Raw genomic sequence first — 27108 nt, 5'->3', positions numbered from 1 at the left:
GTCACTCTAAAACACAACTCTTTGTCCCCAGTGCCAAGGGGCCCTGAATAAATGGGCTCTTCCTCTTTCCCAATGACAACATTTTTTTTAAGTTTTTGAACACTTAATAAACTCCAATGTATTTTTGGCAATGTAGATGAAATAGTCAAATGCCCACTTATGCTATTTAGTAACCTACTTACTCACGTGTACTTAAATTCACATATCACCAAACTTAACATGTACTCTGACTGAGGTCGGGAAATAGAAGGTAGTGGGGGTGTGGCCAAAGTGATGGGGGGTTATGCAGGTGCCTGGACTGAAGATCCCAGTTCCGGGAAGCTCTCATGGGAGGTTGTTTTCGTTCCATTCTAGAAAATGCTGTGAAACTATATCCCAGAAGGGAGCTAAAATATGTAGAGAGAGCCCATGTGTCTGGTGGTTCTGAGTGGGAAGTGGAGCTTGGCGGTCCCTTCAGCATTCCATAGCAGCAACGGCTCTCAGAGTGGGGTCCTTGGTCATCATCGTCGTTAGAAGTGGAGATTCTAGGGCCCACCCAGCCCCCCAAATCCTAAACTCAGGGTGTCGTCGTAAGTCAGCCCTCTGGGTGCTTCTGACGCACACTGCAGTTTGGGAGCCGCCAAGTGACAAAGGCATCTACTGAGCACCGGCTGTGGTGGTTCCCGAACCTGAGGATCATCTGTGAGGCTTTTCAGCTCTCCAGTCATGTCCCTGCCCCGGACCCAGAGGGTCCGGGAGGAAGGGGCTGAGAGCTGGACAGCAGTTGTTTGGTTTGCCAGGGTGCCCAGGGGATGCTATACTGTGCAGCCAAGTGTGGGAACCACCGAGCTGGTGTGTGGTAGAGAAATGATGTGTTTTACAGGCAGCAGAAAGGGAGATGTGCCATACAAGAAAAAGAAACCACTTTAGGGATTTTTGGGGGAAGAAAACGGGACCTTGTTTTTAGAAAATGTCTCCTGACTTAAGAATCCCCCTGCCTGTCTCCCCGTCTCTGCTGGAAAGAACTTGGATTGGGTGCCTCTCACTACGCTGCCACACTGCAAGTCCCTCAGGACGACAGCAGCCATCAGTCGCTACATGGAGCTGACCATCGAGCCGGTGCAGCAGGTGAGTGGCCATGGGCCACAGCCAGGTGCCCAGAGGGCAGGCAGTGGTCATGGAAGGCTTCCTGGAGGAGGTAACACTTAGCTACAAGATGGGCAGGATGAGGCAGGGAAGCATGAAAAAGAGAAAGGGAAAAACAAGAGAAAGATTTAAAAAACAAATAAAAAGGGGAAAAAAGAAAAAGGGAGGAGCTCTCTAAGATCTCCGTGGGGACAGATGGGGAGAGTTTGGGAGATGACAGGGTGGAGAGTGGGCAAGGGTGACACCAGCACACACTACAGATACAGAAGCTGTCATCCTGAGGCGATGGGAGTCTCGGAGGCTTCGGCACTCGAGACTCAAGGTCAGGCGTGCATCTTAGAGCCATCGCTCGGGCCGTGTTGGAGGACAGACTGGGGGAGAGGAGGCGAGAATCAGTGTGGTCAGTGAGGGACAGTTGTAAGCCCAGGAGAGGCGTGGTGACGCTGGAACCAGGGCGGGAGCAGGGGGAGAAGCAGCGATGGGGTGGAGAGGGTTGGCAGGTGGAGCACTGTGGGGAGTGAGGACGTGGGGGTGAGGGAGACGGAGGGCTCCCAGGGTTCCGGCCTGCGTGTGGGGTCCTCAGGGGGGGAGGGGGAGAGAAAAGAGGTAGGAGGTGAAAGGTCAGGTCCCACCACCCCACTATATTCCTCTCAAGGTTACTGGTGACTTCCAAGTTGCTAAATCCTGGGGTCCTTTTAACTCCCTTTGCCACTAGCTCCTTGTGACTTCTGGGGCCCGCACTCTTCCAGCTGACACCGTCACAGGTTCTCTTTCCCTGTCACTTCTTCTGCCTCCTCCTGGTGAGCTTGCCTTTGAGGCTGCAGGTCCCTGTCCCCTCTGTATCCTCTGCCAGCCCCCCGGTGCCACAGCTCACACACCAGCCCTCGCTGATTTCCCCCGCTTGTCTCCGTCCCTTCCCTCTCCCTCTGTAGCCGAAAGCCGGTCCAGCTGCCTGCTGCTGGGAAAGCCAATACTTGAGAGGCAGGTGCTGAGGTAAAGGAAAGTGGTTTATGTTTAGGTGCTGGCCATCTGGAAGATGGGGGACTCGTATCTTAAAGCCCATCTCTACCTCTCAGCAGAGGCAGAGGCTTTAATAAGGAGGGGGAGGGGAACAGAACAAAGAGACCAAGGGAGGGGGGTTACAGAAAGTTCTCTACGTGCTGATGAGCACGGTCCATTCTGATACGGCAAGTGACGGTCCCATGCGCAGCATCCTGGCGTAGTCACCCCGGCTCCACATCATCTCAGTCTCACGTCTTCCTGGGTCCGTGGGTGAAGGTCAGCAAGTCTCCCGGAGCTGGGGTGACTAAACGTTGGAGTCCCTGTCTTTTGGAGTTAATTCCTAGGATTCTTATACAAACATGCTGTTTATCTACAAGCTACGTATTAGTCAGAGTCAGCACTTACAGAAACGGTGTCGAAAGAATGGTGAGGTGAGCTTGCGTTACAATTTCCCAGCGTTAACGATTTCCCATTGTTACACCTCCCCTGCAGTGTTGGCTGCCAGCTGCCTGTTCAGAGACACCACATGGCGTCTCACACTTACCACGTCCAACACAGAATTCTGGATTTCTGTGCCGAGACTTCTCCCCCTCTTCCTGATCTCAGTGAAGGACACCATTGTCCGTGCAGGTGGTCAAACTCCAAATTCCTCTCTTCCCCTCACTACACATCCATGCCTGTCCAATCCATTTGCGAATCTATAAATATGTGCCTCGTACTACTTTTTAAATAGATCCAGCAGCCTCCTAACTCCGTTCACCCTCCACTGCTATTTCTGTCCCATCCTCTCCATCTGCAAGGGTCTCTTACAAATGTAAATTGCATCTTGTGCCTCCTTCATTTAAAATACTCCTCTGGAGCCCTGACCCGTGTGGCTCAGTTGGCTGATCGTCATCCCACAAAGCGAAAAGTCGCTGGTTCTGTCGCCAGTTCTATCCCCGGTCAGGGCACATGCCTGGGTTGTGGGCCAGGTCCCAGTTGGGGGTGTGTGAGAGACAACCGATGGATGTTTCTCTCCTGTTCTGATGTTCCTCTCCCCCTCTTTATCCCTCCCTTCCCCTCTCTCTAAAAATAAATAAAATCTAAAACATAAAAATGATTAATTAATAACTAAAATACTCCTGGATCCCCATTTCATGAAGAATGAAACCTGAACCCCCGGTGTAGACGTCCCAGACCCTGCCAGCCCTGTGCTCCCGCCCTGGCTGCCCCCTGTTCCCTCCCCTCTTCCCTCCTCTCTCCTACAGGATTTCTCTTCCTTCCTCTGCCTGGGCGCTGTTCCTTCTCATTCTGTTCTTCAAACGGCTGCCTCTTCTCGTCTTTCAGTCTTCAGTCCAAATGCCACTATCTCCGAAGGCCTTCCCCAACCACTCATTCAAAGGCAGTCTCCATCTCCATCACACTCCTGTGTTTTATTGCCTTTTTAAATGATCCGCAGAGAACACTTCCAGCGATCTTTGACTTTTGTTTGTTGTCCGTTCCCTGCTGGGATACAAACTTTGTCTCCTTCTGTGCTGTTTGCCCAGACCCTGGTGTGTCTCGTCCCAGGGTCTCGGGAGAGGGGTGTTTGGAACACGGAGTTCAGGGGTCACTGGTCCCACTGCGCTGCCCCCAGGCCATCCTGACGGTCAGTGGATTTGGGCTGAGACAGAAGCTTAACTCTGTTGTTGTTCCTTGGAAAGTGGGTGCAAATAACCCGTAGACGCAGTAAGTGAAGTTCAGGGATTTTTGGAGCACACTTGGCCCATTAAGAAGCCACTTTGGCTATGAAATTCTCCCTCCCACGGGAGGGTGGGTGGGTGGGCGGGTGACGGGAGGCCCTGGGGAAAGCAGAGGGAGCCCCGGCAGCATCTGAATAAATCTTGGCACAAGAGATTTTACAATCATGGGACTTCTGAAAAATAATAGTGCAAAAATGCATTTACTTTAACCCTTGCGGTACCAGAGTCTTGAGTAGATTCCTGCTGGGGAACAGACTTCTTGAGAGGAGAATGTGTTCCTCCTTGGTTCTCTCCCATTGAGATCAGCTAGTACAGGGGTGTCAAACTCATCTTCACCAGGGGCCACATCCGCCTCGTGGTTGCCTTCAAAGGGCCGAATGTATCTTTAGGACAGTGTAAATGTAACTACTCCTTAACAGTTAAGTGAGAGCTCAGCACTGCTGCCAAGTATAGAAACAAGGTGCCTGGCCGGATAAAACAAGGTGTAGGGCAGGATTGGGCCCTCAGGCCTTGTGTTTGCCACCTGTGAGCTAGCACATTTTTGAGCAAATACTTGCACCCGGCCTCTTCTCTCTGTGTCCACCAGAGGGTGAGAGGTGTCTGAGAGAGCTCCCTGTAGGGACCCGGAGCCCCACATGCTCTGGGCAGGAAGCCACCTCTCTGGGCTGCAGGGATACTTGACAGGCTCTGAGTGAACAGTCACAGCCAGCGTTTCCATGATGCTGATTCTACTGGTCATAGTTCTTAGAGCGCTGGTCCCAGTGCTTTGCATAGATTAACTCATTTAATCCTCCCAGCCAGCCCCTGAGGTATCGCCCTTATTTTACAGATGAGGAAAATGGGGCACAGAGAGGTTTAGCAACTTGCTCAAGGTCACACAGTTTGTCAGTGCTGGACCCAGGATTCAGATTTGTCTCTACCTGAGTCTGTGCCCTTGATGTAATGGCTGACATGAAGTAAGCACTTGATAAATGATTATTTTTTTAAATTACCATTAACACACATTTTCATAATAACCTAGGAGATGGATACTATTATTTCTATTATTATTTATTAATAATAATTTTATTATTATTTTAAATTGAACCACAAAGAGGGTTGAGTCACTTGCCCAAATCCCAGAGTTAGGAAATCATATAGGTTTTAAACTAAGCCTGTCTGTTCTGGGACCTGAGCTTTTATAAAGAGAACATACTCACAGTGCTGCCGCATCATGCTGGCTCGGTTAGCAATTTTTGAGGGGGACTGTCCCAATGGGCAGGGTTGTGGTGAGGGGGTGCCCTGCAGCCACGTGTGTTGATCCGTGTCCTGTGCAGACAGCCCTGGGAGTGGGCAGCCAGAGCCACAGGCGGCTTAGGCCTCTTCCCAGGGTCCCCTCCCAAACACTAGCCCTAGGGAGGGATTTCCCAATAGACGTAGCTGGGTTCAGGCTGCGTTGGGGGCCAAGGGGTGTGGGGCACAGGGGCAAAAGGATTAGGGCATTTGAAAACTCCACGTTACCTGTTGACTCAGGTGTGGTCAGGCCCAGAGGTTTCTATAGAATCTGTCGTTGCCTGGGAGACTTTTGTTTCTCTCACTTCGCACACCCCGCCCAGGGGCCTCCTGAAACACTCCTGTCTCCTTTGGGGACTTTGTTCACCTGTCCAGTCAGCTCTCACAAGAATCTACACTTACACCGGAATCCCCCTGCAGTCATGCTCCACTCACGCTCCACTCACGCTGGGGTCCAGTGCGAGTGGGGGTTGTTACGTGCCCAGGATGTTTACATCTGAGCCCTGTGACACTGCTTTGAAGGAGGCATGGCAGGGATTACTAGTCCCTTTTACAGATTAGGAAACAGAGACTCGAGGAGGATTAGTTTCTTCCCTAGGTCACATGGTTAGTTGGTCAAGAATATGGACCCAGAAGGCAGTTTTTCCCCCTGTGGTGTGTCAGTGGAATGACTGCTGGGCTCTGAAATCCCAGCCCTCACCGCTTCCTGTACGTTTGGGAAGCCCTTCCCCAACTCTCATGAGCCCTGTGGGGAGAAGCTTTCTTCTGAAAGATAGATAGATGATATAGACAGGCAAATGATTGATAGAATACAGATTAAAAAGATGATACATAGAAAAGAGAGATAGCTGATATGTGATAGAAAGAGAGATGGTAGATGAATATATGGTTGACAGGTCAAAGATAGAACAGAGATGGATGATCGGTAGACAGATGTGGACGCTCCCATCAACCTTGCCAACTAACTCTCTGCTGCTGGTGGGTGTGAGTCGGTGAGGCCTCTCTGGAGTACATCGTTGGCGACAGCTGTCCACATTACAGAGGGACACACCCTCTGAGCCAGCAATTTGACTTCGAGGAATTCATCCTTTATAAATACCCTGAAGTTTTGGGTGCACAATGTAATTTACTGCAGTCAGTGGTGATTGTAAGAGCAAGAGATTGGAAATAACTTAAAGTCCATTAGTAGGGGGCTGGTTAAGTAGATTGTGACCTCCTAGACAATGCTACCCAAAAAAGTCTGAAACAAAGTACTCTCTGAAACACGCTGAGTAAGAAGAAGAAAAGAAGACGCGTCAGAGAGTTGAGCATACCCGCACGCGCCAGAGAGTTGCATGTCTGCCTCTGACTGCACGTGTTGGGCTGCCTGCAAGGGCCGGAGCACAAGAACCGAGCCCACAGGATGGCTGGGGAAGGAGGGTGGAGGGAGGCAGTGCACTCTACACCCTTTCCTGCCTTCTGAATCCTGGAGTACATGAGGGCTTTGACAAATCAAAAATAAAGAAGTGTATCAAGTGTCCCCGTCCACCCTTCCCCACAATACCTTGCAGGCAGGCTGCAGCGCCACCAGGCTGCCGGGGGATGGACAGATGTGCTCGGGAGCCTCGTCCCTGCAGGAACCCCCCTCGTACCCTCCCATTCGAGTCATCCGGGCCCGCGTGTCCTCCAGCAGCTCCTCCGAGGTCCCTTCCATCAACTCCGACCTTGAGGTACATGCTGTTGCCTGCCTGCGGGTGCATGGGCGTCCTCCTTCCTGACCCCTGCCGCTGCCTCCTGGGTGCTTGCGCTGCGGTTCGCCAGTCCGCCCACGCTAACCTCACACCTGCTAAATAATGAATAAGCCTCTGCTGACGCCCGCCTGAGGAGTTTCCCACACTGACAGTGCTGAGGAGGGCTTTCCACGGTCAGATTAGTCAGGGGAACGCTGCATGGCGTAGTGCGGCCTCGGAGATCACTTGCACATTCATTTACAAAAATAAATGCATGAATAATAAACTTTGAAAGGGTCTCGGTGTTTCCCAAACCCACGTGGCCATGGAAGCATTCCCCACCCCTGGGGGCCCCCAGTAGCACCGGCTGCACCCGATGGTACTGTCGGGGTCATACTTGGGGTCAGGCAAGCCTGGCACGTTCATAAACTTTCCCTCATTTTGGTTTTTGGATCTGTGAACAAATCGCGTCACATCTTGGGTACCACAAACGGGCAAAGCCTCAGGTCTGAGCTGTCCTGCCACTCAGTCCCATGGCTGTGGCCCCCAGCCCTGTTTTCCAGGAAGTGCCCTGAGTCGGAAATCGGGGACCAGGTGGTGTGGGGCACATGCACTCTGGGCGGGACGGTGTCAGCTGGGGGGCTGTGCTTCAGTCTGGGTTTGCGTTCTCCTACTTTTAGGTGCTAAAATGCCCTTTTATGAAATGATAATAATATGTGGTAGTCGGTGTTTTCTGTTTTGGTTTTAATGGCCTTATTTGGCAAAATAATCCATTACCCATCCTAAGTAGACTCCCCAAATTTAGTGAACTCATAGTGGGCCCTGAAGTCGTAAAGACGCAGAGCCCTTGACCTGTGGATAAAGTCCAGATTCCTTCGTGTGAGGTTCCAGACCTTCCACACCCACCCCAGCCTCGGGTGCCTCCCCGCCCTCACCTCAGTGTCCCCCTCGGCTGTGGACTGTACCCTGTGCCCAGCCTCCAGGCCTTTCTACCTGGGTTTTTTTCTGGCCCAGTTTCCATGAGTCAGAATCCCACCCAGATGCCACCTGCTGTGTGGAACTACCCTCCCCCCACCTCCCACCACACCAGAGAGTAAAGCTCCTTCCCTGGGATGCCCAGAGTATGCACGTCTCTCACACACAGTTTCCACTGTTTGCCGTGTAGCCAGTGAGCTGGAGGGGCCGTCTCTCTGCCAGGCTTGCAGGAGCTTTAAGGTGCAGCGCTTGGGCTGCCTTCGTCTTCCATTATCCCTCGATCTGGGATCACAGCTAGTTGTGGCGAGCTGAGTGTCGAGTGAGGAACTCCGCACCAGACTGAGAACCGTTGGGGGCCGGAGTATCCCCCTGTCCCTCAGTGTTGTTCGTCTCGGGTCCGTCTGCCCAAGGCACACGGCTGGGCAGCCGGGAGCCAGCAGTTCCGGCAGCCATCTGAGATCCCACGGAAACAGCTGGCCAGACAGTGAGGTGTGCTCAGGGAGGAGAAGGGACGGGCTGGAGAAGTTCAGTCAGCACGCCCGGGGAGGGCCTCGGGAGGTTGCGGGTGGGGTGACGTTAGCTCCGTGGAAACAAGGGTGGTTTTTGTCGTCCACCCTCAGTTCAGGTAAGGATTGGACAGTGGCCTTGAAAGATTCGGATATTTGTCATTGTGGCTGACCTGGGCCATTTCTCTGTTTTGCATTCCTCGTTCTTGCCCTACTCCAGTATCTCTTTTCAGACAATTTCTTTAACTTCATAAATTCCAAGGGGACTAGGTCGCACTCTTAAATCAGGCAAATGGAAATGGATGCTTTTGCTCGTGTTAAAAGGAACATGTTTTAGAAGCACAGCTGCCGCAGCCCACCCCACCCCAACCCTCAGCACAGTTCTCCTCACCACCCGCAGCACACACACGCCTGAAGCACACACACACCCGAAGCACACACACGCCCACAGCACACACACGCCGAAGGGCAGAGCTGCGGGGCCCTGCAGCGCGGCACCTTGGAATTCCCTGAGCGTGAACACCAGCGGGTCCAATGGCTTGCAAAGCTCCCGGCACAGATAGTTGAGTATGTGAGCAGCACATGCGAAGCCTTTGTCAGGTATGTGATCTCCTGGGCCTCTGGTAGTCTGTATTTTCTGTCCTTAAAAGCAATACATACTTACTGTGGAACGTTTGGAAAATGTAAAGAAAATTAAAATAAATTCATGTGCCCACCCACCAGCGACTGCCAGCCAGTGGAGGGACTGTGCAAGTTTGACAGCCTCCCCTGTTTGGGGACAATATTCCTTAAAGGTCCTGGCTTCTTTGCAGCTGAACATGAGTACGAAGGAGTCCGTTAGCAGATGAGCGCAACCCGGCACCTGGCTGGTCTGTTTAGACACTCGTTCAGAGGTTTTCTGAGGGTGGGGGTTTGAAAGAAAGATGCCCGAGGACCGATGGGCTGGCCCAAGCGCCCCGCTCAGAGCAGGAGGTCCTTGGCCAGATGGTCACAGCCAGGAGTCTGACCCTCGCCTGGCTCCTCCAGGCCACACTCCAAAGGGACTGGGCCACATGCATTAGTCAGGGCCCTCACTCCCCAGGCTGGTGACTTCTCTTGCTCCCAGGATTTCACATTTTAAACATTTTATGGCATTGGGCTGAGACACCTGGGGCTCTTTCCGCCTCTCTTAGGATGCCCCTCACCCAAGCTGTCTCCCCTGGACCTACCAGGGTGGGCTTCCTGCCCTCCACCACCCCTGCGTCTGCTTCTGCCTGACCTTATGGGGCCATCAGTGTGTCCTTTTCAGCTTCCGCTGTGGAGGCCTGCGAGCCTGGGCCACTCAGTGACGGGAAGATGAGTGTTTATCTTTTCTGTGGTTCTTTATGATTTTGTAACTTAACTGTCAGGTGGCTTTGTGTCCACGTGCTTGGGACACACATCGCCTGTTTTGAATTCCTCCTTCCTGCTGCGCTGGGAGAGGCGGAAAACAGAGGTGCCTCAGCAACACACCACACCCACTGTGCGCGAGCTCACTAAGTGTTTGAAAGTCCACTAATAAGAATAATAGGACTCGGCGTGTGTGTCTGACAGCAACTGTGTGCGTCATGAGCCAGGCAGTTGATGTTCCTACTTTACAGTCACTGTTTGGTGTAACCCTCTTAACCCCAAGGCCAGTACCTTTGTTATCCTTGTTTTCCAGAAGAGAGGACTGGACCACTGCATTTAAGTAACTTATCCCCCTCCATAGTGATGATGATGATTAGCAGACGTGGGATTTGAACCCAGCTCTGTCTGGCTCTGGAACCCCTGTTGTAACCACTGGGCTCCCCTGCCTTGGCAGGAGCTCTACCCCAGGTGCTATGCAGGACCAGGTTTAGTACCCATCATTCCCTTTTTACAGGCGAGAAAGCTGACTCTCCCCAGGGCTCTTCCCACGCACCTGTGCTCTGCCTGGGTTCCCCAGGGGCGCCCTATCTAATAAACAGAATAAAACACTGGGAATCACAAGTAATTCCAGTGATGGCAGTATGGGAGATGTGGTGAGACAGATCAGGCCATGGAGGCTCACATGGAGGGAGAACTTGAATATTTTCACCTTTTCACCAGTGTCCACCGGCTGCGCTGGTCAGGGCGCTGGATGCATGCGTTGGAGCCTCCGGCCGCTTGCCTGGGCTATGTGAGCTTCCATGCACCTCCACAAGAGGTGGTGCACTCCACAGAGCCCGTGGGTCCACTCTTCCTCTGCTCACTCACCCTGCAGTACACAGCGGCCCTGCTCCTGGCACAGCCACCTGGAGAGAGACCGTAGTGGGCAGAGGCTGAGTGCGGGTGATGCTCCGCCCACGGTCTGCAGCTGGGGCAGAGGCCCAGAGGGAGCGGGGCTTTCGGGAGTGGCCGTGTCACTTTCCGGGGCTGCAGCACCTGCTTTGTGAGTGCAGCGTTCACTTTCCCCCAGAACTGACACTGTTCCCCTGCCTTTGAAAGGTTGTGTTTTATTTTATTTTTTAGTCTCTGGGATGCAAGAACAGGTTAAGTTGAACTTTGCGATAAAAGTGCATGTGGTTATTCTTTCCCTCTGCGCTTCCTAGCAATGCCGTAGACCTGGCGTAGGAAGCTTTGTAGGAATTCTGCAAGGAGGCTGCTTCTGTCATTGAAACAGAGTCTGCATGTTGGAGAATGGCTGTGACTGGAGCTGGTGCTGTTGTGTGTGTGGGGCGGGAGGTGGGGTGGCCATGAAGGCCAGCACCGGAGTGCTCTGTCCGGAAGAAGGTCAAGTCCTGGGTCTGTGTGCCCAGGGCTCTTGACAACTGGGACTGCTGTTCCCTCTCCAAACCCTGCTTCCAGCAGACCAATACAGTTTCCTTTGGACATTTGCCATTTTTAAAGCCATATCATTCTTTTAAGGAGCAAACAAATACACACATGTGCCCGTGCAGACTATAAAAACGCTCGTGTTAGCCCTGGCTGTGTGGCTCAGTTGGTTGGAGCATCATCCCATGTACCAAAAGGTTGCAGGTTTGATCCCCATACTTAGGTTGTGGGTTCGATCCCTGGTCAGGGTGGGTGTGTGAGGCAACCAGTCAATGTTTCTCTCTCTCTCATTCTCTCTCTCTCTCTCCCTTCCTTCCTCTTATTCTAAAATCAGTAAGCATATATTTGGGTGAAGATTTTTTTAAAGTGCTCATGTTAAAAGAAAATACATATAAGTAAGAAGAAAGAGGCCAGAACATTACAATAGGTACCAAAGGCTAGAAACAAGGTTGAGGACGTGGTTTCTCCACTGATGTGTTTCCTCCTGGGGAAGGTGGCATCACCTGCCGTGAGAGAGTGAACGACAGGACACCCTGACATGCGTGGGGCAGCCAGCTGGTTCCCCTGGGGGTGAAGAAAGTGGACACAGGGGATTGTCTCTTGTCTCTGCTCCTCCCTCGGTAAGTGGGAATCACGACGCCTTCCCTGCCTGTATTACAGAGTGACTGTGAGGGTCAAATGGGGGTGCTGGTAGGGTTTTGCAAGACTCCCAAAGGCGATACATGTCCTGCATTGGAAACCAGGCTGGAAGTGGGCTTCACTGCTCACTTGGCCCTTTTAGCTGTGGAACTAGGCAACACCCGCCCATTTGGCTGGTCCTGTTCTGAAAGTGCAGACAGGAGCTCAGGGAGAATGGCGAGACTCCACCAAGGCCAGGATGTGAAGGAGCCCTGATGCAGTAGAGCACTGGTCACGCAAATGCTCATTGTGAAACCCCAACTTTGGACTGGGCGATCTTTAAGGTCCCCCTTAGCAGCGTGACCCTAAGTGTCAAAGGGTGTTGTTGAAAGAAGTAGGGTGAAATTAATTGCACCGGTCAATTCTTAACAGTAGAAAGGCTTCCAGCCAGAAAACAGAAGGGCCCTGACGGGTGTGGCTCAGTTGGTTGGGCATCGTCCCACAAAGTGAAAGGTCGCTGGTTTGGGCCCTGGTCGGGGCACAGAGGAGATGCAGCAATTGATGTTTCTCTTTCACATCAATGTTTGCAACCCTCTCTTCCTCCCTTCCCCTCTCTCTAAAAATAAATAAAGTCTGTTTTTTTTTTTTTAAGAAAAAAACAGAAGGGTCAGCCTCCTGCCTAACTTGTTTGTTTATTTTTTAAAGATTTGATGTGTTTATTTTTAGAGAGAGGGAAAGGGAAGGAAAAAAACACCACTCCATTGCCCCTCACACACCCCTAACTGGGGACCCAGCCCACAACCCAGGAATGTGCTCTGACCAGGAATTGAACCAGTGACCTTTCGGTTCATAGGCTAGTGCTCGATCCACTGAGCCACACCAGCCAGGGTCCGAACTTACAGTACAGGAGCTCAAGCTGCTGGGTCTGGCCAGATGCCACTCTGGACCTCTGGCCTCCACAGTCTCCAGAAGAATTTCCAAACCCACTTCCTGAAACCAGGGAAGAGCCTTACTATTTCCACTTGAACCAGTGCAGGTTCTCCTGACTGAGATCCTGCCCCCATCTCTCATTCATTGGTGTCTACCCAGGAGCTTCCCAGCACTTGACCCCATGGTCTCCCTGCTGTAAGACCTTCTGTGGCTCCTTCCCACTTGCAGTTTAAGTCTGGACCTTTATCCTGACCCCCAGGACATTTGGTCATCTGGCACTGGGCCAATTCCTCAGGTTTTTCTTGCACATCTGGCCAGCTTTCTCTTCTCTGGGTTTCTTTACTTATTTCAGTCTTCTCTTCCTGCCCTTCAAAGTACTGGCTAAATCCTGCTTTCTCCAGGAAGACTTCCCTGCATGCCAGAGTACAGTTGCTACACTTAACAGGCAAAAGCAGAGGACATCCAATGAAATCTGAAAACATTATTTGTGATCTGAAGTTCACTGGGCACCCCTTGTTTTGTCTGGCAACCCTGCTCCTGAATCAAACTGGATTATTTGCACTTCTGGCCCTGCCCTCAGCCACTTCTTTAGCTTTTCTGAGCAGGATTTGAGCAGCAAAATTTCTTCCAGGAATTTAGGAACACACAATGTGATGTATCAACTATATCTCAGAAACTAGGAAAAAATTGTTTTAAAAAGTGAGGGGAAAAAACAAAAAAGAAAGTGAGGAACGGGAGCCCAGGTTGCCAACCTTTCCCTCTGGTGGTGCTGGGATTTATCAGCCTAAAATGGTGTTTATATCTCCTTGTGACTGGAGCTGGAGGCGCTGCTCCCCACGCTGCTGCCCACCTTTTTAATGCCCAGGGCTCCTCCATCTGGGCACTTTCACTGCAGCCTTCAGAGGAACCTGAAGTGAAACTGTGTCATCTGCACAGCCCCGCTGTGGGTCAGAACTTCCCTCTTGCTGATCAAGTTCACACCAGCCCTTTTACACAGCACTTCACAGCCTGTGACGCATGTTCTCATGTAACATCCCGTTTTCCCCACAGTGACCTGGGAAGAAAGAGCAGCGTGGGAAGTTTGGGCTGTTAGAGAGGAGGAAAGAAAGAGGGAACATGGTGCTTGATACAGAGTGTCAAAGAACTCCTTAATTAACTAACTAAAGTATTGCACCAGTTGCAAAAAAAAAAAAAAAAAAAAAGAAAAGAAAAGAAATAGGATGAAATTTTGAAGCATACTGGTGGAATGTTTTTTAAATTTTATTTATTGATTTGAGAGAGAGAGACAGGAAAGGAGGGAGAAAGAGAAACATTAATTTGTCATTCCACTTAACTTGTGCATTCATTGGTTGGTTGTTGTATGTGGCCTGACTAGGGATCGAACCTGAAACCTTGGCATATCAGAATGATGTTCTAACCAACTGAGTTACCCAGCCAGGGCTATGGGTGAATGTTTAAAAGTCTGTAAGGTACCAGGTCAAAAGGAAATCTGCTGAATAAAATTAAGAGAGAGCTATGGCTGGTGTGTCTCTGACCAGTCTTAAAACTTTGTAATCAGAAGAAACAAAAAAACTTTATAATTGGTGCTGAGTGCAGCAACATCTCACTTCTCCAGTGTCAGGGAGTCACTTCTCCCCAAGAGTGAGAGGCGGAAGCTGGACAAATGGTCTGTGAGGCACATCCAGCTCCATGGTCTAAAATGGAAGCCTGGCTAGTGACCATTCCCTCAATGGCTAAGACACACCTCAAAGTCTTCAGGAGCAAAGGAGAAGTTACCTTGTCCTGTGGACAAGGGCTATAGGATACCTCTTGGTTTCAGAAGCATGAAGAAGTGTGCTTAGAGAAATGAGGTGAATTGAAGTAAAGTACTCTATGCTGTGGTTCACAAATGTGATGGAACTTTGGTCCTCTGTAAGGATATGTGGAAATACTCATTACATGTTAAGGAGGGATGGCCATTTGCACAGTTTGGCGTGTATGTGTATTTTTGAAGGCTATTGAATAACTTCATAGAGGTTCTTTTGGAGATAAAATTATGGGCAATCTTTAGTTCTTTTGAAAAAACTTCTATATAAAAGTGAGCACATTCTGCTCTTGAAATGAAGAAAAGACTATAAAATTTTATTTATTTTTACTTTAGAGGGGTGGGGAAAGACCTTGGTTACAAAGATTTGAGTTAATTGTGCTCAGGCACACCTTATCAGTGGTTTAAAAACGTAAAAAAGAAACTTTGACTGACTACTACCTCCACTAGAGGGCACTCTTCTCAAATTTTAGATTGCCTGTGATGCTGCAGATTTGGAAAGAAGTTTCAAGGTTTCATTTCAACCCAGTTGGCAAGACTTTTAAGATTCTTTATTGTTTGTTTGCTCAGCTTTAAATAAACTTTTTCATTTTGGAATAATTTTAGATTTACAGAAAAGTTGCAAAGGTAGTACAGAGAGTTCCTGTATACTTCTACCGTTTCCCCTGTTAACATCTTACAAAATCGTGTTACATTGGTCAAAACTAAGCAATTAATGTTAGTACATTATTATTAACTAAACTATAGATTTTATTTAAATTTCACCAGTTTGCCACTAATATGCTTATTCTGTTTCAGGTCACATTCCAGTATACACATTGCATTTAGTAATTTGGTTAGTGAAAAAAACACCCACCCACTGTAGCAACCACAGAAAACCGTTTCAGTTTTGCCTGAATACCTGTATTTATCTGTGGGAGTTGCTTAACTTTCTGAACCCCCACATTGTCATCGACATGTCTGTCTTGTGCAATGTGTGTGGATCCATCATTTTTAGTAATGTCGTGTCTTCTCCAATTAGTCTTTTCTTTTTCAGCTTATATCCCTCCAATCAGGATGTCCTTAAAATATGAATGCTATGGAATTACTACTGATTTTGTTAGATATAAAAATGGCATTGTATATACAATTTTTTAACTGTCCTTATCAGTAAGATACACACTGAAGTATTTACAGAAGAATTTAAAAATAGTTCAGCCAATTAAAAAATTGAGGAATTAGAGCAAATAAAACAGGGTGTGTCCATGGGTGTTCATGAGGCTATCCTCTTGTTTACAATAGAAAATCTTATCATTCAAAAGTTGTTTTAAATGGAAATGTAAAAGAATTGAACAGGAGAGGCTTGGTTTTAATGTGACAGTAATGCAAATCCTGTGGACCTTCCAGATTGGCAGCTGCTCAACCTACTAGACATTCACAGAGCAGTCAAACTGACACGTGCAGGTTCAGAGCTCTGTCAGAACGTGTCTCCCAGGCACTGCGTGCGGTGCCGGAGGACAAGAGCCAAGTGCAAAGCCGCCCTTCAAGAACTGACTCAGGCATACTTGAGGCTTGGAGTGGAACCAACCATGCAGTAAAGGTTGAGTAAAAATGAATCTTGGCTGTAGCAAATACCCTGTACTTTGAAGGTGGAGATTTTATTTGCATTTCTCTGTCTTAGTTTTGTGGTTTTCAGTTGACTCACCTCTGCCATGTGGTTAATAAACAGAAGATTTATTATTATTATTATTACACCTGGTAATAGTAAGTTCTAACAACGGTGATTTAAAAATCTGTCTGGGTAATAATTTTTCCATGGACCTGCAGCCTTCATAATGATCACAGGTATCCTATTGATCACTTAACTCAACTGTAGCTGCGAAGAGCTGCTTCCGTTCTGCCTGCTCTCCTCTGCTCTCAGACCGTCAGAGGGCCTGCCTCCTGGCCCACTGAGCAGCCAGGGCCAGGTGCTCAGTTCTGCTCTGCAATGGTGGCAAAATCTATCATACACGTTTCTGTGTTTTTATTCTGCAGCACCAGTATTGGGAAACCCTAAACTCGGGGCAGGTATGGACAGTTGTGCTCTCTGTTCCAGGAGGGACTTCCTGTGGCTTGATTTTAGTTCCTGTTTTTGTTAGCCGCCCCCCTTGGATGGCTGGGACTATGCCAGATTCCTTCAGGGGCAAAAAAAAATAATGTAAAAATGAGAGGCAAGTCTTGGCATCAAGGGATTTTCCTGGTTCTCTCAGTTCAGAGTCCTTCCTGCTTTGTCCAGACCATCTAGTAGGGGCCCAGAAAAGATGTCTAGCCCAAGGATGAAACGTGGTTTGGAAAACAGGTCTATCAGCAAGAAGAATGACCGAAGGCTGCTAATGACAGTGGTGCTGGGAGTGGCGGCAGCAGTTGAGGTAAAGATTGCAAGGCCTTGGGCAGCTGCTGCTGTCTCCTGGCCACCCTCGCCTCCAAGCAATGCGTGAGCACATGGTTTCTCACAACCACCTTGCCTGTTGTCTCCCAGAACTGTTTCTTCTAAGACAGTAGATCATCTTCTGCTCAAATTCTCTTTATGCCTGGATAACGGCCATGTTTTTATTATTTAAAATGAAGTTTTAAAACTATTCTGGAGAATCAGAAGAAAGAGATTTAAAATGCTTTTGAAGGCGCAGCCCACTTCAGAGAGTTCACTTGATCCAAGCGGTGGGCTGTTTCTGTTTGCTGGAAGCTGTGTCATCAGGTGTAGCAAGAACCAGAGCCATGGTTCTGAAGCATCAGAGCCAAACTTTAGGTCCTAGCCCACAGATAGGGTCTAGAGTGGGTCACCCACATCAGCCCTTTGAATGAGCACACTGGGCCCTTCTGGTGAGGTTGGTCCAGAGCACACTCAGAAATTTGATCTAGAGCGTGGCCCTCACCTGAATAACAGCATTTATCAAAAAGCACACTGTCCATCCTCAGAAAACAGGCTCTGGCTTCAACCACAGGGCAACTGGGCCACAGAGGCTGGGGGCTTGGAACTCTTGTATGTGAATCTTTGTTAAAGTCAGAAAGGAATTTGCTTAGAGATGTCTCCCCAAATCTGCAGCCACAAGTAAATGAGAAGTGAGCACTGGCAGTGGCTGGCGCAGCCTCAGACAGGTAGCAGGGGCTGAGCTGCACCAACCAAATCAGCTAAGTCCCTGGCCTGCAGGGTTTGTGGGGATGAGGTGGTCTTTCTGACATGATGCTGTTTACTTTCAGTCACCAAGTAGTAGAACTTGGTTCAGTTATTACCAGTAACTCTCATTGAATCAGGCTCTTTCCTTCTGTCCAAAACAATGCCATAATTTGTGTTTTATCTCTGGCATGGTATAGGCACTGCCTGGCTCAGGGAGCCTTGAAAACCTTATCCTGAACCTCCGAGGACTGGAACGATTGATTCAGATCAAATTTGAGTATCTGGTGGAGCATTTTTCTTGGCGTGCATGTCCACACCTGATTCTATTTTCTTGCCCAAATAGGTCATCCACCCTGTGGCTGATGGAGTCTACGTGGCCTTTGCTTGTTATTTTCTGGGTCTTTTGATGCTGTCAGATGTGACCTCTGACTCAGAATCATCAGTCATGGAAACTCAGAAAGAGATCATGTTACACAGTTACTGATCCAAAATCCCCACTCACACATGGAGAAACCAAGGCCCAGAGAAGAGAGCAAGTTAGTGGCAGAAGGAAGACTTCAGCCCAACCCCTCTTTGCCTCTGTGGCTAGAATCACAATGGGGATGCCCTTCTCTTCAGTTGTGTATGAGCTCCTCTCTCTTGTCCATCACACTAGAGCAATAGGAGGGCTTTGCAAATAGCTGTACCAGTGTGTGTGCTAACCTCTCTTTTTAACCTTTAACCTATTCCTGCAAATTTCAATTTCCCCTACTTGTCTGAGAGCAACGAAATATTCACTGGCAGTAACCACTCTGCATTAGGCCTTAAATGTTTGTTTTTGGCAAGTCTGCTGATCTCAAGTTTAGAGGAAATGCCTTGGGAGGGCAGGGGTGGGGAGGGGGAAGGACAGACAAGTGCCCTGTTCTTAAGGAGCTCATCATCTACCTGAGAGGACAAGGGAGAGGCCCAGTGATAGGGCAGGGCTGCCCATGCTCAGCTGCAAATGAGTGGTACAGGCAGTACAAAGAGAAGGGGGTGAGAGCTCAATGTATGTAAGCAGTCAGGGTAGGCTTCCTGGAAAAGTATTCACTTGGACCATAAAGAATGGGTTGTGTTTGCCTGGTCCTTTCTAGGAATGAGTTAGGCATGGAGGTGGGAATTCTTAGAATAAAGAGAATATGACTCAGTCTCACTGGAGAAGGACTTGGTGACAAGGAAAAAGAGGGTGGCGAGCAGGTAGGGCTGGTCTGTTCAGGGTGGTTGTCCATTACTTCCTTTATTTAAAGTTATGCTTGCCCTGGCAGATCCTAGAATCACAGGCCTGGTTACCCTGCCCTTACCCGTGTGTCCTTGTGTGTGCCTGGGCCATGGGAACCAGGATTGGAGCTGCTGTTGGGGGATTGTAGGAGATAAGAAGGGTCTGTTCCAGCAGGGTACCTTTTCTGTCTTTTCTCCACAGTGGGCCCCTGAAGATATAAGCCTTGAAGGGAACAAAGACGATGTGGAGATGCTTAGATCCCAGATGCACAGGTGCTCTATGAGGCCAGTTGACTTGAACTCTGAGGAGTGACACTTTTTGGAGCCACCTCAACAGCTCAGAGCCCAAAGCCCAGTGTCGGGAACTGAGCAGGCCTCAACTGGCAGTGACACCCATGGCAGGCATTTAAGCTTTGCTGAGGCTGCTCAACGAAGTGAGGAACCAGGAGCTGTCACTGACCTTGGCTTGTCTGCGCCATGCTCACAATGGAGTGAAGACTTTGGGTACTGTGGACAGACTTGACATGCTCAGAGTTCTGAAAATTTGAAGTTCACACAGAACTCTTGTGAAACATAAATCATCTAAAGTTACTCTTTCCCCTTTCTCAGAGCATGATTCAACCATGCTCTGAACATCTGCTAGGTGCCAGGGATGAGTTCATCTAAAAATAACTAATGTCTTTGAATCCCAGTAGAGCCCCATTCTGCAAGACCTGACTAAGCCTAGATGAGAGGGTTGCACCCACATGCTGGGGGCCTGGGACACAACCACGGGTACTGATGGGAACTGGCTCCTGCCTTCTGCTCACCCACCTGAGTTTTCTGCTGGAGGTTAGAGATAGAACTTCGAAGACACCATGGTGGGCAGGTCACTGATGTGCCTCAGGCAGGCCACAGCTCATGGGTGAGCCTTTCATCCCCAGGGCCACAACTTCTCAGGATGCAGAAATGCACAGTCATGGATGCAGTGTGAACATGGGGAACACGCCTAATCCAAGTGGGAACAGCAGGACGGGAGGAGGGTTCATCTTTAAAAAGGCAGGGACATGGGGATAGGATGACATCCCTGAAGTTCGCCTCTAGCACATACCCCCTTTCTCAAGGGGATGCTGGCTCATGCTCTGAGGCACCAAAAATTGACTGGATCCTGATGGAAATGGCCATTCACGCAAGAACATCAAATGATCTTGCTATGTGTGGAACATCTCACTATACCTTCCTTTCAATTTTGCTGTAAATTAGAAACTGCTTTTAAAAAATAAAGTCTTTAGATAATGATCTTGCTGACTCTCAGCACCACAAACTACTTGAGCTCCAGATGTCTGACTCCCTAGATCCCTTTGTTCCAGCCGCTTTCTTCCCAAACCAGCTCCTATCATCAGGGTCCAAGCTTGTCTCAAAGCTGAATCCCGTGTCTCTTCTTCCAGGGTCAGCTATGAAATATGAAACTGGAAATTTCAGAAGAGTTTGCCCTCATCATTCAATGAGAATCTGCCTGTTCTGCAAAGCTTGTAACTGGAGCCTTTGTGAAGAGGTGCTAACCTAAATGCCTTTCTCCTAGTAGGAGTGTCCCTGCCTCCAACACAGCTTCCTCCCTAGCTGTGAGGCCAGGGGGAATAATGGGAGTTACTTGCTCTGAAGACTCACTGAACAGTGCAGGGGGTTACCTACACTGGGGAGAGGATGGGGAACAAATGTGTAATCCTTTTTGGCCCACTCAACTGGAAATGAGAGATGGTGTCCTACAGTGTTAGTCATGCCACCTGTTTTCTGCATAGTTCGGAGCATGTTACCTAACCTGTATGAACTCCGGAGGCAGACTGAGTATAATACCTATCAAGAAAGCTTGTAGTGAAGATTAAGTGAATTAACATCTATGAAATGCAAAACACAGTACCTGACTCAAAGTAGACAGTAAAGCAGGATGTTTCCTTCCTCCCTATGCTTTCTGGTCACATAGGTAACGAAAGAATGAAGTTGGAAAATATTTCAGTGATTTGAATCCCCATGACAATAACCTTAATAAGTGATTACCTACAGCCTGCTAATATTCTGTAAAAAAGATTTCACCCATTTTGTCTCTCAAGGAAAATTGTATCATAAGGGAGAACTCAAATCACTGAGATGTTCTTAAAATTCTGTCTAGATCCCAAAGAACCAATCCTCTTATCCCCTGCCAGTACTTCAGTATGACGAATAGATTTGTGAACACCATGATGCCTGGTACATCCTGCCCGTTACAATGGGGTATGAGCTCCCAGAGTAAGGAGAGGCACTTGCCAAGGGGCAGGGCTGGGGTCCAGCTCCCAGGTCTGACTCAGTGTAATCCTTGAGAAGTCACTTCTCTTTCTGAACCACGGTTTCCTCATATATAAAATAAAAATTAGGCCATATTTCTTTCCTTTTCCCTCATTTAAGAATATGCCAACGAATATTTGTTTCCCTTAAAAAGAATGACATCTTTATAAACTCTCAAGAACCCCATCTTTGCTTTAACATAAAGCACAGCATTTGACATTTACAAATTTTGCAGATTCCTTCCAGTACCAAAAACTAAAAACACTAACACCTTGTTTCTAAACTTGGGGATTCTGGTCACTTCATTTACTTTCTTAATACTCAGAGGCTCTATTATTGGCAGTTTATTTTGGTCAAGCTTCATTCTTGCTAAACCATCTCTTACATTGAAGAGCATAAGAAAAATATTTTCCACAGTGCAAGAGAAAGAATCTGTAAGTCATTAAGGAAAAAACAGAGATGTTTTAGCAGCGTCTCCAGACTAATTTCACAACACTTCTAAGATTCTCTGCACTTCATTTTCTTGATCAAGTCCCTTCTTGATAATTCCCTTCCACATTTTCCTACTATGCAGTCATCGATCTACTCTCTTCAACTTTAAATCGTACCCCCTCCCCGCCCCAAGGTTTAGGTCTGTGCTTTAGCAGAGGAGGCTCTGCCTTGAAGGAACACAAGATCTTGTGTAATGTTGAAGATCTCTTGCAGTTTACACGTCTATCCTACATTATTCCAAGGATCATCATCAGACAAGAAAGACGTTCATAGAGAAGTTCAAAATATGGTGCTAAATCAAGTGATTTAGGGAACACCTGGCTTGCTTTTACTTTACTTCTTTGGCTTTGAAAGCCGAACAAGCCACCACGCGTCCAGGATGGCGTCTTCTGGGCCCAGGTACTTCATTCGACAGAACATTAATTTGAAATACCTTCAGATTAACTTAATCTGACGCTTAGAGAACTCAACGTACCCTCCCGTTTCTGTTGGAAACTTTCCACCCGTCGTCACCGGCCGAAAACAGCCCAGCTTTTCTCTTGCTGGTCCTCAGGGTCTGCAGCTGTGGTAGCAACGGGGTGCGCTTGCCCACTTCTTCAGCCTTCACAAGGCTCCTCCGCGACTGCAAGGGGGGCAGTAGGCGGTCTCCTCCGGCTGCGAGGGGTGTGGCCCCCACTGTTTGCACCTTCAGAGCTGTATCCCGGCTCCTAAGGCCTACCTCTTCCCTCAGACAGTCGCCAAACCTCTGCGTCTCACGGTCCATTCAGTACTCCCCAGGACTTCCGGGAAGGGAGGACTTACTCGGTCCCGCGCCTGCGCGCTCTGCCGCCGCCGCACGTGAGTCCCACTGGGTCAACTCTCGCCCTGCGCGCTGCTGCGCGCTGCTGGCTCCGCTGCAGAGGCGCGCGGACCTCGGGAGACTTCCCATCCCTCGTGTTTTTCGTTTTGTTTACTTAAGAGGATCATATTACAGCAAAATGTTTATGAAAAAAAAGACAGTGCCTTGCTCTTCCCTTTAGTCCTGCTTCTCTGGTAACCGTCTTTCTGTTTTGTTTTTGGAGATGACCAGTTTTAACGTTTTTGTTCTAGTATTTTTCTCTTTTTTCCCCTTTTTTAAAATTGAGTGTATTGGGGTAACACTGGTTAAATTAGGTTTCAGGTGTACGATTCTATAATAATCATCTAATTATTGTATTTTGTGTTCACCACCCCAAATCAAGTCTCCTTCCATCACTATCCCTCCTTTACCCTCTTCTGCCTCCCCACCCTCTTTTCTACTGCTAATCACCATATTATTGTCTATGTTTATAAATTTGTTTTGTTTTCTTAATTCTTTCACCTTTTCCACCCAGCCCCCATTTAGGTTTGAATTCAAATATGCTTTCCAGCTATAAGGTTCTAAGATTATCCCGTTCAAAAAAATTTTTTTTAGCCCTGGCTGGCATGGATCAGGGGATTGATTGTTGTCCTGCAGACCAAAACAAAATTTTAGGTGGATTTTCTCCAGCTTCCATTAAGTGCAGGCTAACGAGACACAGCAGCTAGGACAGGGCCACTGTTGTGCTGGGACCCATGTATTGAGAGGTGTGTATTAAGAATGATCTTCATTCACATCCTGAAGGTTGCTTTGGAATCATTCGGGCCAGGGCCCCTTTGACGGTGCTGTTTCCTGAGCTAGAATCCAACTTCTGAGGCCAGCCGTTCCAACTTACAATAGCCTTCGAGATAGACTGGCAACTTCTACTCCTCTGCTCTGGACTTGACCTTGCCTTTCAGCCTTTTATCCCTCCTACTGAAGGTGTCTTAGCACTTGGAGCATGTCCAGTGCAAGTCTGAGGGATTTTCTAAACCTGAAACTGGAGCAAGGGCTCTTGTACACCACCACCACAGTCTTTCCCAGGGACCTGCCTGGCCACATGTGAGAAGAGCCATTCCATGGGCCCTCCCTCCTGACTGGCAGTTTCATTTTGTGGAATACGTATATGCTAAAGCTCTGATATGTGTGACACTTGTTCAAATACAGGCTCTTAGGCCCCACCCCCAGTGATTTGGGCAGGGCCTGGGAATTTTTATTAGTATTATTTTAAATCCTCAGCCAAGGATATGTTTATTGATTTTTTTTTTTAAGAGAGAGAGGGGCGGGAGAGAGAGAGATAGAAACATTGATGTGCGAGAGAAGCTGATCTATTGGTTGCCTCCTGTATAGGCAGATGGAACCTGCAACCTAAGCGTGTGCCCTGACAAGGGATTGAACCTGCAACCTTTTGGTGTACAGGACAATGCTCCAACCAACCAAGGCCTAAGAATCTTTAAAAAGCTCCCCCATTGATTCTATTATAGGTGATCCAAGACCACTCTTTGAGAAATGCTACTCTAAGGAAATTCGTTTTTAAATTTATCTATTTGTATGAGTTGTTCTCATAAAACTATTCAGAATAGCAACAAAAAAATGTGATAAAGCCCCAAACCTCACTGTTGGGAAAGACTAAACATTACACAGATGCTCTTCAACTTATGATGGAGTTATGTCCTGATAAACCCATTGTAAGAAGGTATGGTAAGTTGAAAATGCACTTAATTCACCTAACTTATGGAACAACATAGCTTAGCATAGACTAACCTACCTTAAACATGCTCAGAGCTCTTACATTAGCCTACAGTTGGGCAAAGTCATTTAACACAAAGCCTATTTTATAATAAATTGTTGCGTATCTCCTGTATTTTATTGTGCCTATAGCTTTCACACCATGGTGAAATCAAACCTCCATGAGTTGAACCATCATGTAAGTTGTTGGCCATCTGTACTTTAATGAAGAAATGATATTTTTTCATTAAACTTAAAAGATCACAAAACCATAGACTGAAGAACAGACCTGAATTACTGTAAAATATCTAATTTAGTGTGTGAGTGGCTTGCTGTCTCACAACATGAATTCCCAGTTCTAACATGGTTAAAAAAAAACTATAATATCAAGGAACAAAAGTAGAACACAAGAGAGTGTGTGCCACTATTAGCAGGTATTTAAGAAAAACACTGTTTACTAACAAGATCAGAAAAGTCGTACAAGTCATGATTAAGACTTTCCATTGTAAAGGGCTGCTGTGGATTCTTGTAATAGTGGTTTCTTGAAAGTGGAAGTAGTTAAATACATCCCCCAAATTAAAATATTCTCCCCATAAATTCCCTTTTCTTTAAAGTTTGTGGCACAAACACCTTTTATTCCAAGAGCACCCCTTACCTCTAGCAGCTGCTGCGTTCCAGCTCTTTGCTAATCATGCCTCATGAGACCAGAGGAAAATAGTGGAAGACCAAATAGAAACTGCTCCCAAACCACGGAAAATAGGCAGGAGAGAGCCCCCAGGGGAATACGTCAGCTTAATTACTATTTAAAAACAGGACAGAAAAAAAAAATAAAAGCAGGACAGGAAAATTAAAAGGACAGATTTTCTTTAGAGTTCTTAGTATAAATAAGAAAAGAGGCATATGAAAAAGAAAAAATGTTACTTTGTCATGAATGTTTATGAATTTTATACTTTTTAATGCTTTTTGGTACTTTATAAACTTTTTTCAATTAATATATATTTATTATATAACTAGCCAAAACAAACTAAAATTTATTAATACATATATGCTCCCTTAAATAAAATTTACATAAACATTAAGAAATTCATAACTGTATGTGTATTGGTACATACATACATATAGATGTAGATGTATTTTTTATCCTCACCTGAGGACATTTTTTCCCCATTACTTTTAGAGAGAGAGAGAGGAAGAGAGAAACACTGATTGGTTGCCTCCCATACTCAGCAAGGACCAGGGATCAAACCCACAACTCAGACATGCACCCTGATGTTGCGCGTGGGTCACCGGCCAGCAGTGACCACGGAACGCTGTGGATGGCTCGACAATACTCGAGAAAAAACACACATGCACAGAGACAGACTAGTTTCTGTGGGGAAGTAGGGAAGGAATGGCCACCCCCCCTAGTGGGGAGCGAGCTGATTTACCGTCCATACCTGCTTTTATTGGGCTCATTTTGCATAATAATTCAGGTAAAGTACAGTACTCATTAGGGGAAGTAAGGAACTATAGAAAACAAAGAACTCTGCCCGGTCTATTGAGTTGGGGGGTCAAAGAGCTGTAAGACTGAGGAACAAACTAACTTCCTCCTAAGACCCTTCTCATTCAACTGAGAGCATTCTAAACAAAGAAGGTTTCACAGTAATTTACATATTCTTTCTTAGGCCTGATCACCCTGGGGAATCCGCACTTCTCAGTACCGAGCTGCACCACCCTGTCATTGTTTCAGGCTTAGGTGGAGCAAGGGAACTAGGTAACCAAGAGATAAGGAGATTTTCTCCCAGACGCTGAGAACTCAGGCTATGTCAAAGCCGAGGAGCGAGGGTCCATCACCCCCCTTTTGCTGCAGCCCCCCAAGTCCTTCTTTTGGGGGGGGCCTCCCAAAAGTGATCGTGCCTGTCTTAGGTCGTTCCCCCCTTGGGGAATCTTACCCGTCTTTGGCTAACCGACCAAGCTTTTTGGGGTTCAGTCATGAATAAAGCAGCAGAAGCAGCATTCCTGCCAGGAAGACAAGCTTTTGTCTCCTTGCTGGCTTACAGTTCCAAGGGCGTTCCCTTAGCCTTAGCTAGGCGGGGGTTTCAGCTTCTGATACCAGTCAGGGCGGTTCCCAACACCCTGACAGGGAATCAAATCTTTTGGTTACAGAGACAAGGATCCAAGCGGCTGAGCCACACCAGCCAGGGCTGGTGCATGCATTTTTATCTTGCTTTCTGTGTGTATGTAGAAATATATTTCCTTTATAGATCTTTTCTATAATGAGTATGTATTTCTCTTCAAATTATATAAAAACAAACAGAAAAAGTGATTCACACTTATGATAGACAAGGACCTTAATAGTGGCTAAGAGAATGGGGTGAGCCCTGATGGGTGTGCCTCAGTGGGTTGGGCGTCGCCCCACAAACCAAAAGGTTCGTTTTGCAGTCCAGTCTCTCCTGCATCACTGTTTCTCTCCCTTTCTTTCTCCCTCCCTTCCCCTTGCTTTAAAAATCAAATAAGTAAAATCTTAAAAAAAAAAAGAAAAAGAATTGAGGGAAAGATTATTGGGAATAGGATATTCATACAGTTTCAAAATACCACCATACAGACTCCTTTATTAGTTCCAAATGGAGAAGCATTTGAGATCTTGATTCCCAGCTTGTCATCAGTTTTGGCTCAAATAAATTCTTATAATTTTTTTTAAATTACAAATGGAAATTGTTTCTTTACAATTATGAAATCTGGAGGATATCACTTCAAATAAGTAATCAAGTTCACATCAACAAAATGTGTGGCGGATACCGGCCAGCAGTATTTGCGGCCACTGTGGATGGTCGAGATATGAGAGAAATACACACGGACTACCGAGTCCTGTGGAGGAATAGGGACAGCACGGCTGCCCTCTCAAGGGGAGGGTGTCTCGGAGTGGCTTGG

The 27108-nt window shown here is 47.6% G+C and overlaps 1 protein-coding gene across 2 annotated transcripts in view; it reads left to right on the top strand.

The window, feature by feature from the left end:
- Positions 1-20926, top strand: part of TMEM44 (transmembrane protein 44) — a 31504-nt gene extending 10578 nt beyond the window's left edge. Inside the window, exons 8-10 of one of the 2 annotated variants that reach the window (XM_045851145.1) lie at positions 1003-1107; positions 6671-6829; positions 20252-20926. In XM_045851145.1, coding sequence (XP_045707101.1) covers positions 1003-1107; positions 6671-6829; positions 20252-20263 — 276 coding nt within the window. In that variant the 3' untranslated portion in view covers positions 20264-20926. Of the gene's footprint in view, positions 1-1002; positions 1108-6670; positions 6830-19026; positions 20104-20251 lie in introns of those variants that run through there. The other variant, XM_045851144.1, reaches the window with a different exon arrangement.
- Positions 20927-27108: the final 6182 nt, after the last annotated feature.

Source organism: Phyllostomus hastatus, unplaced genomic scaffold (genome assembly GCF_019186645.2).
Source record: "Phyllostomus hastatus isolate PE091 unplaced genomic scaffold, TTU_PhHast_1.1 phas_contig_86, whole genome shotgun sequence".
NCBI lineage: Eukaryota > Metazoa > Chordata > Mammalia > Chiroptera > Phyllostomidae > Phyllostomus > Phyllostomus hastatus.
The sequence above is the reverse complement of the archived record's forward strand: the minus strand, read 5'-3'. Positions and strand labels throughout refer to the sequence as shown.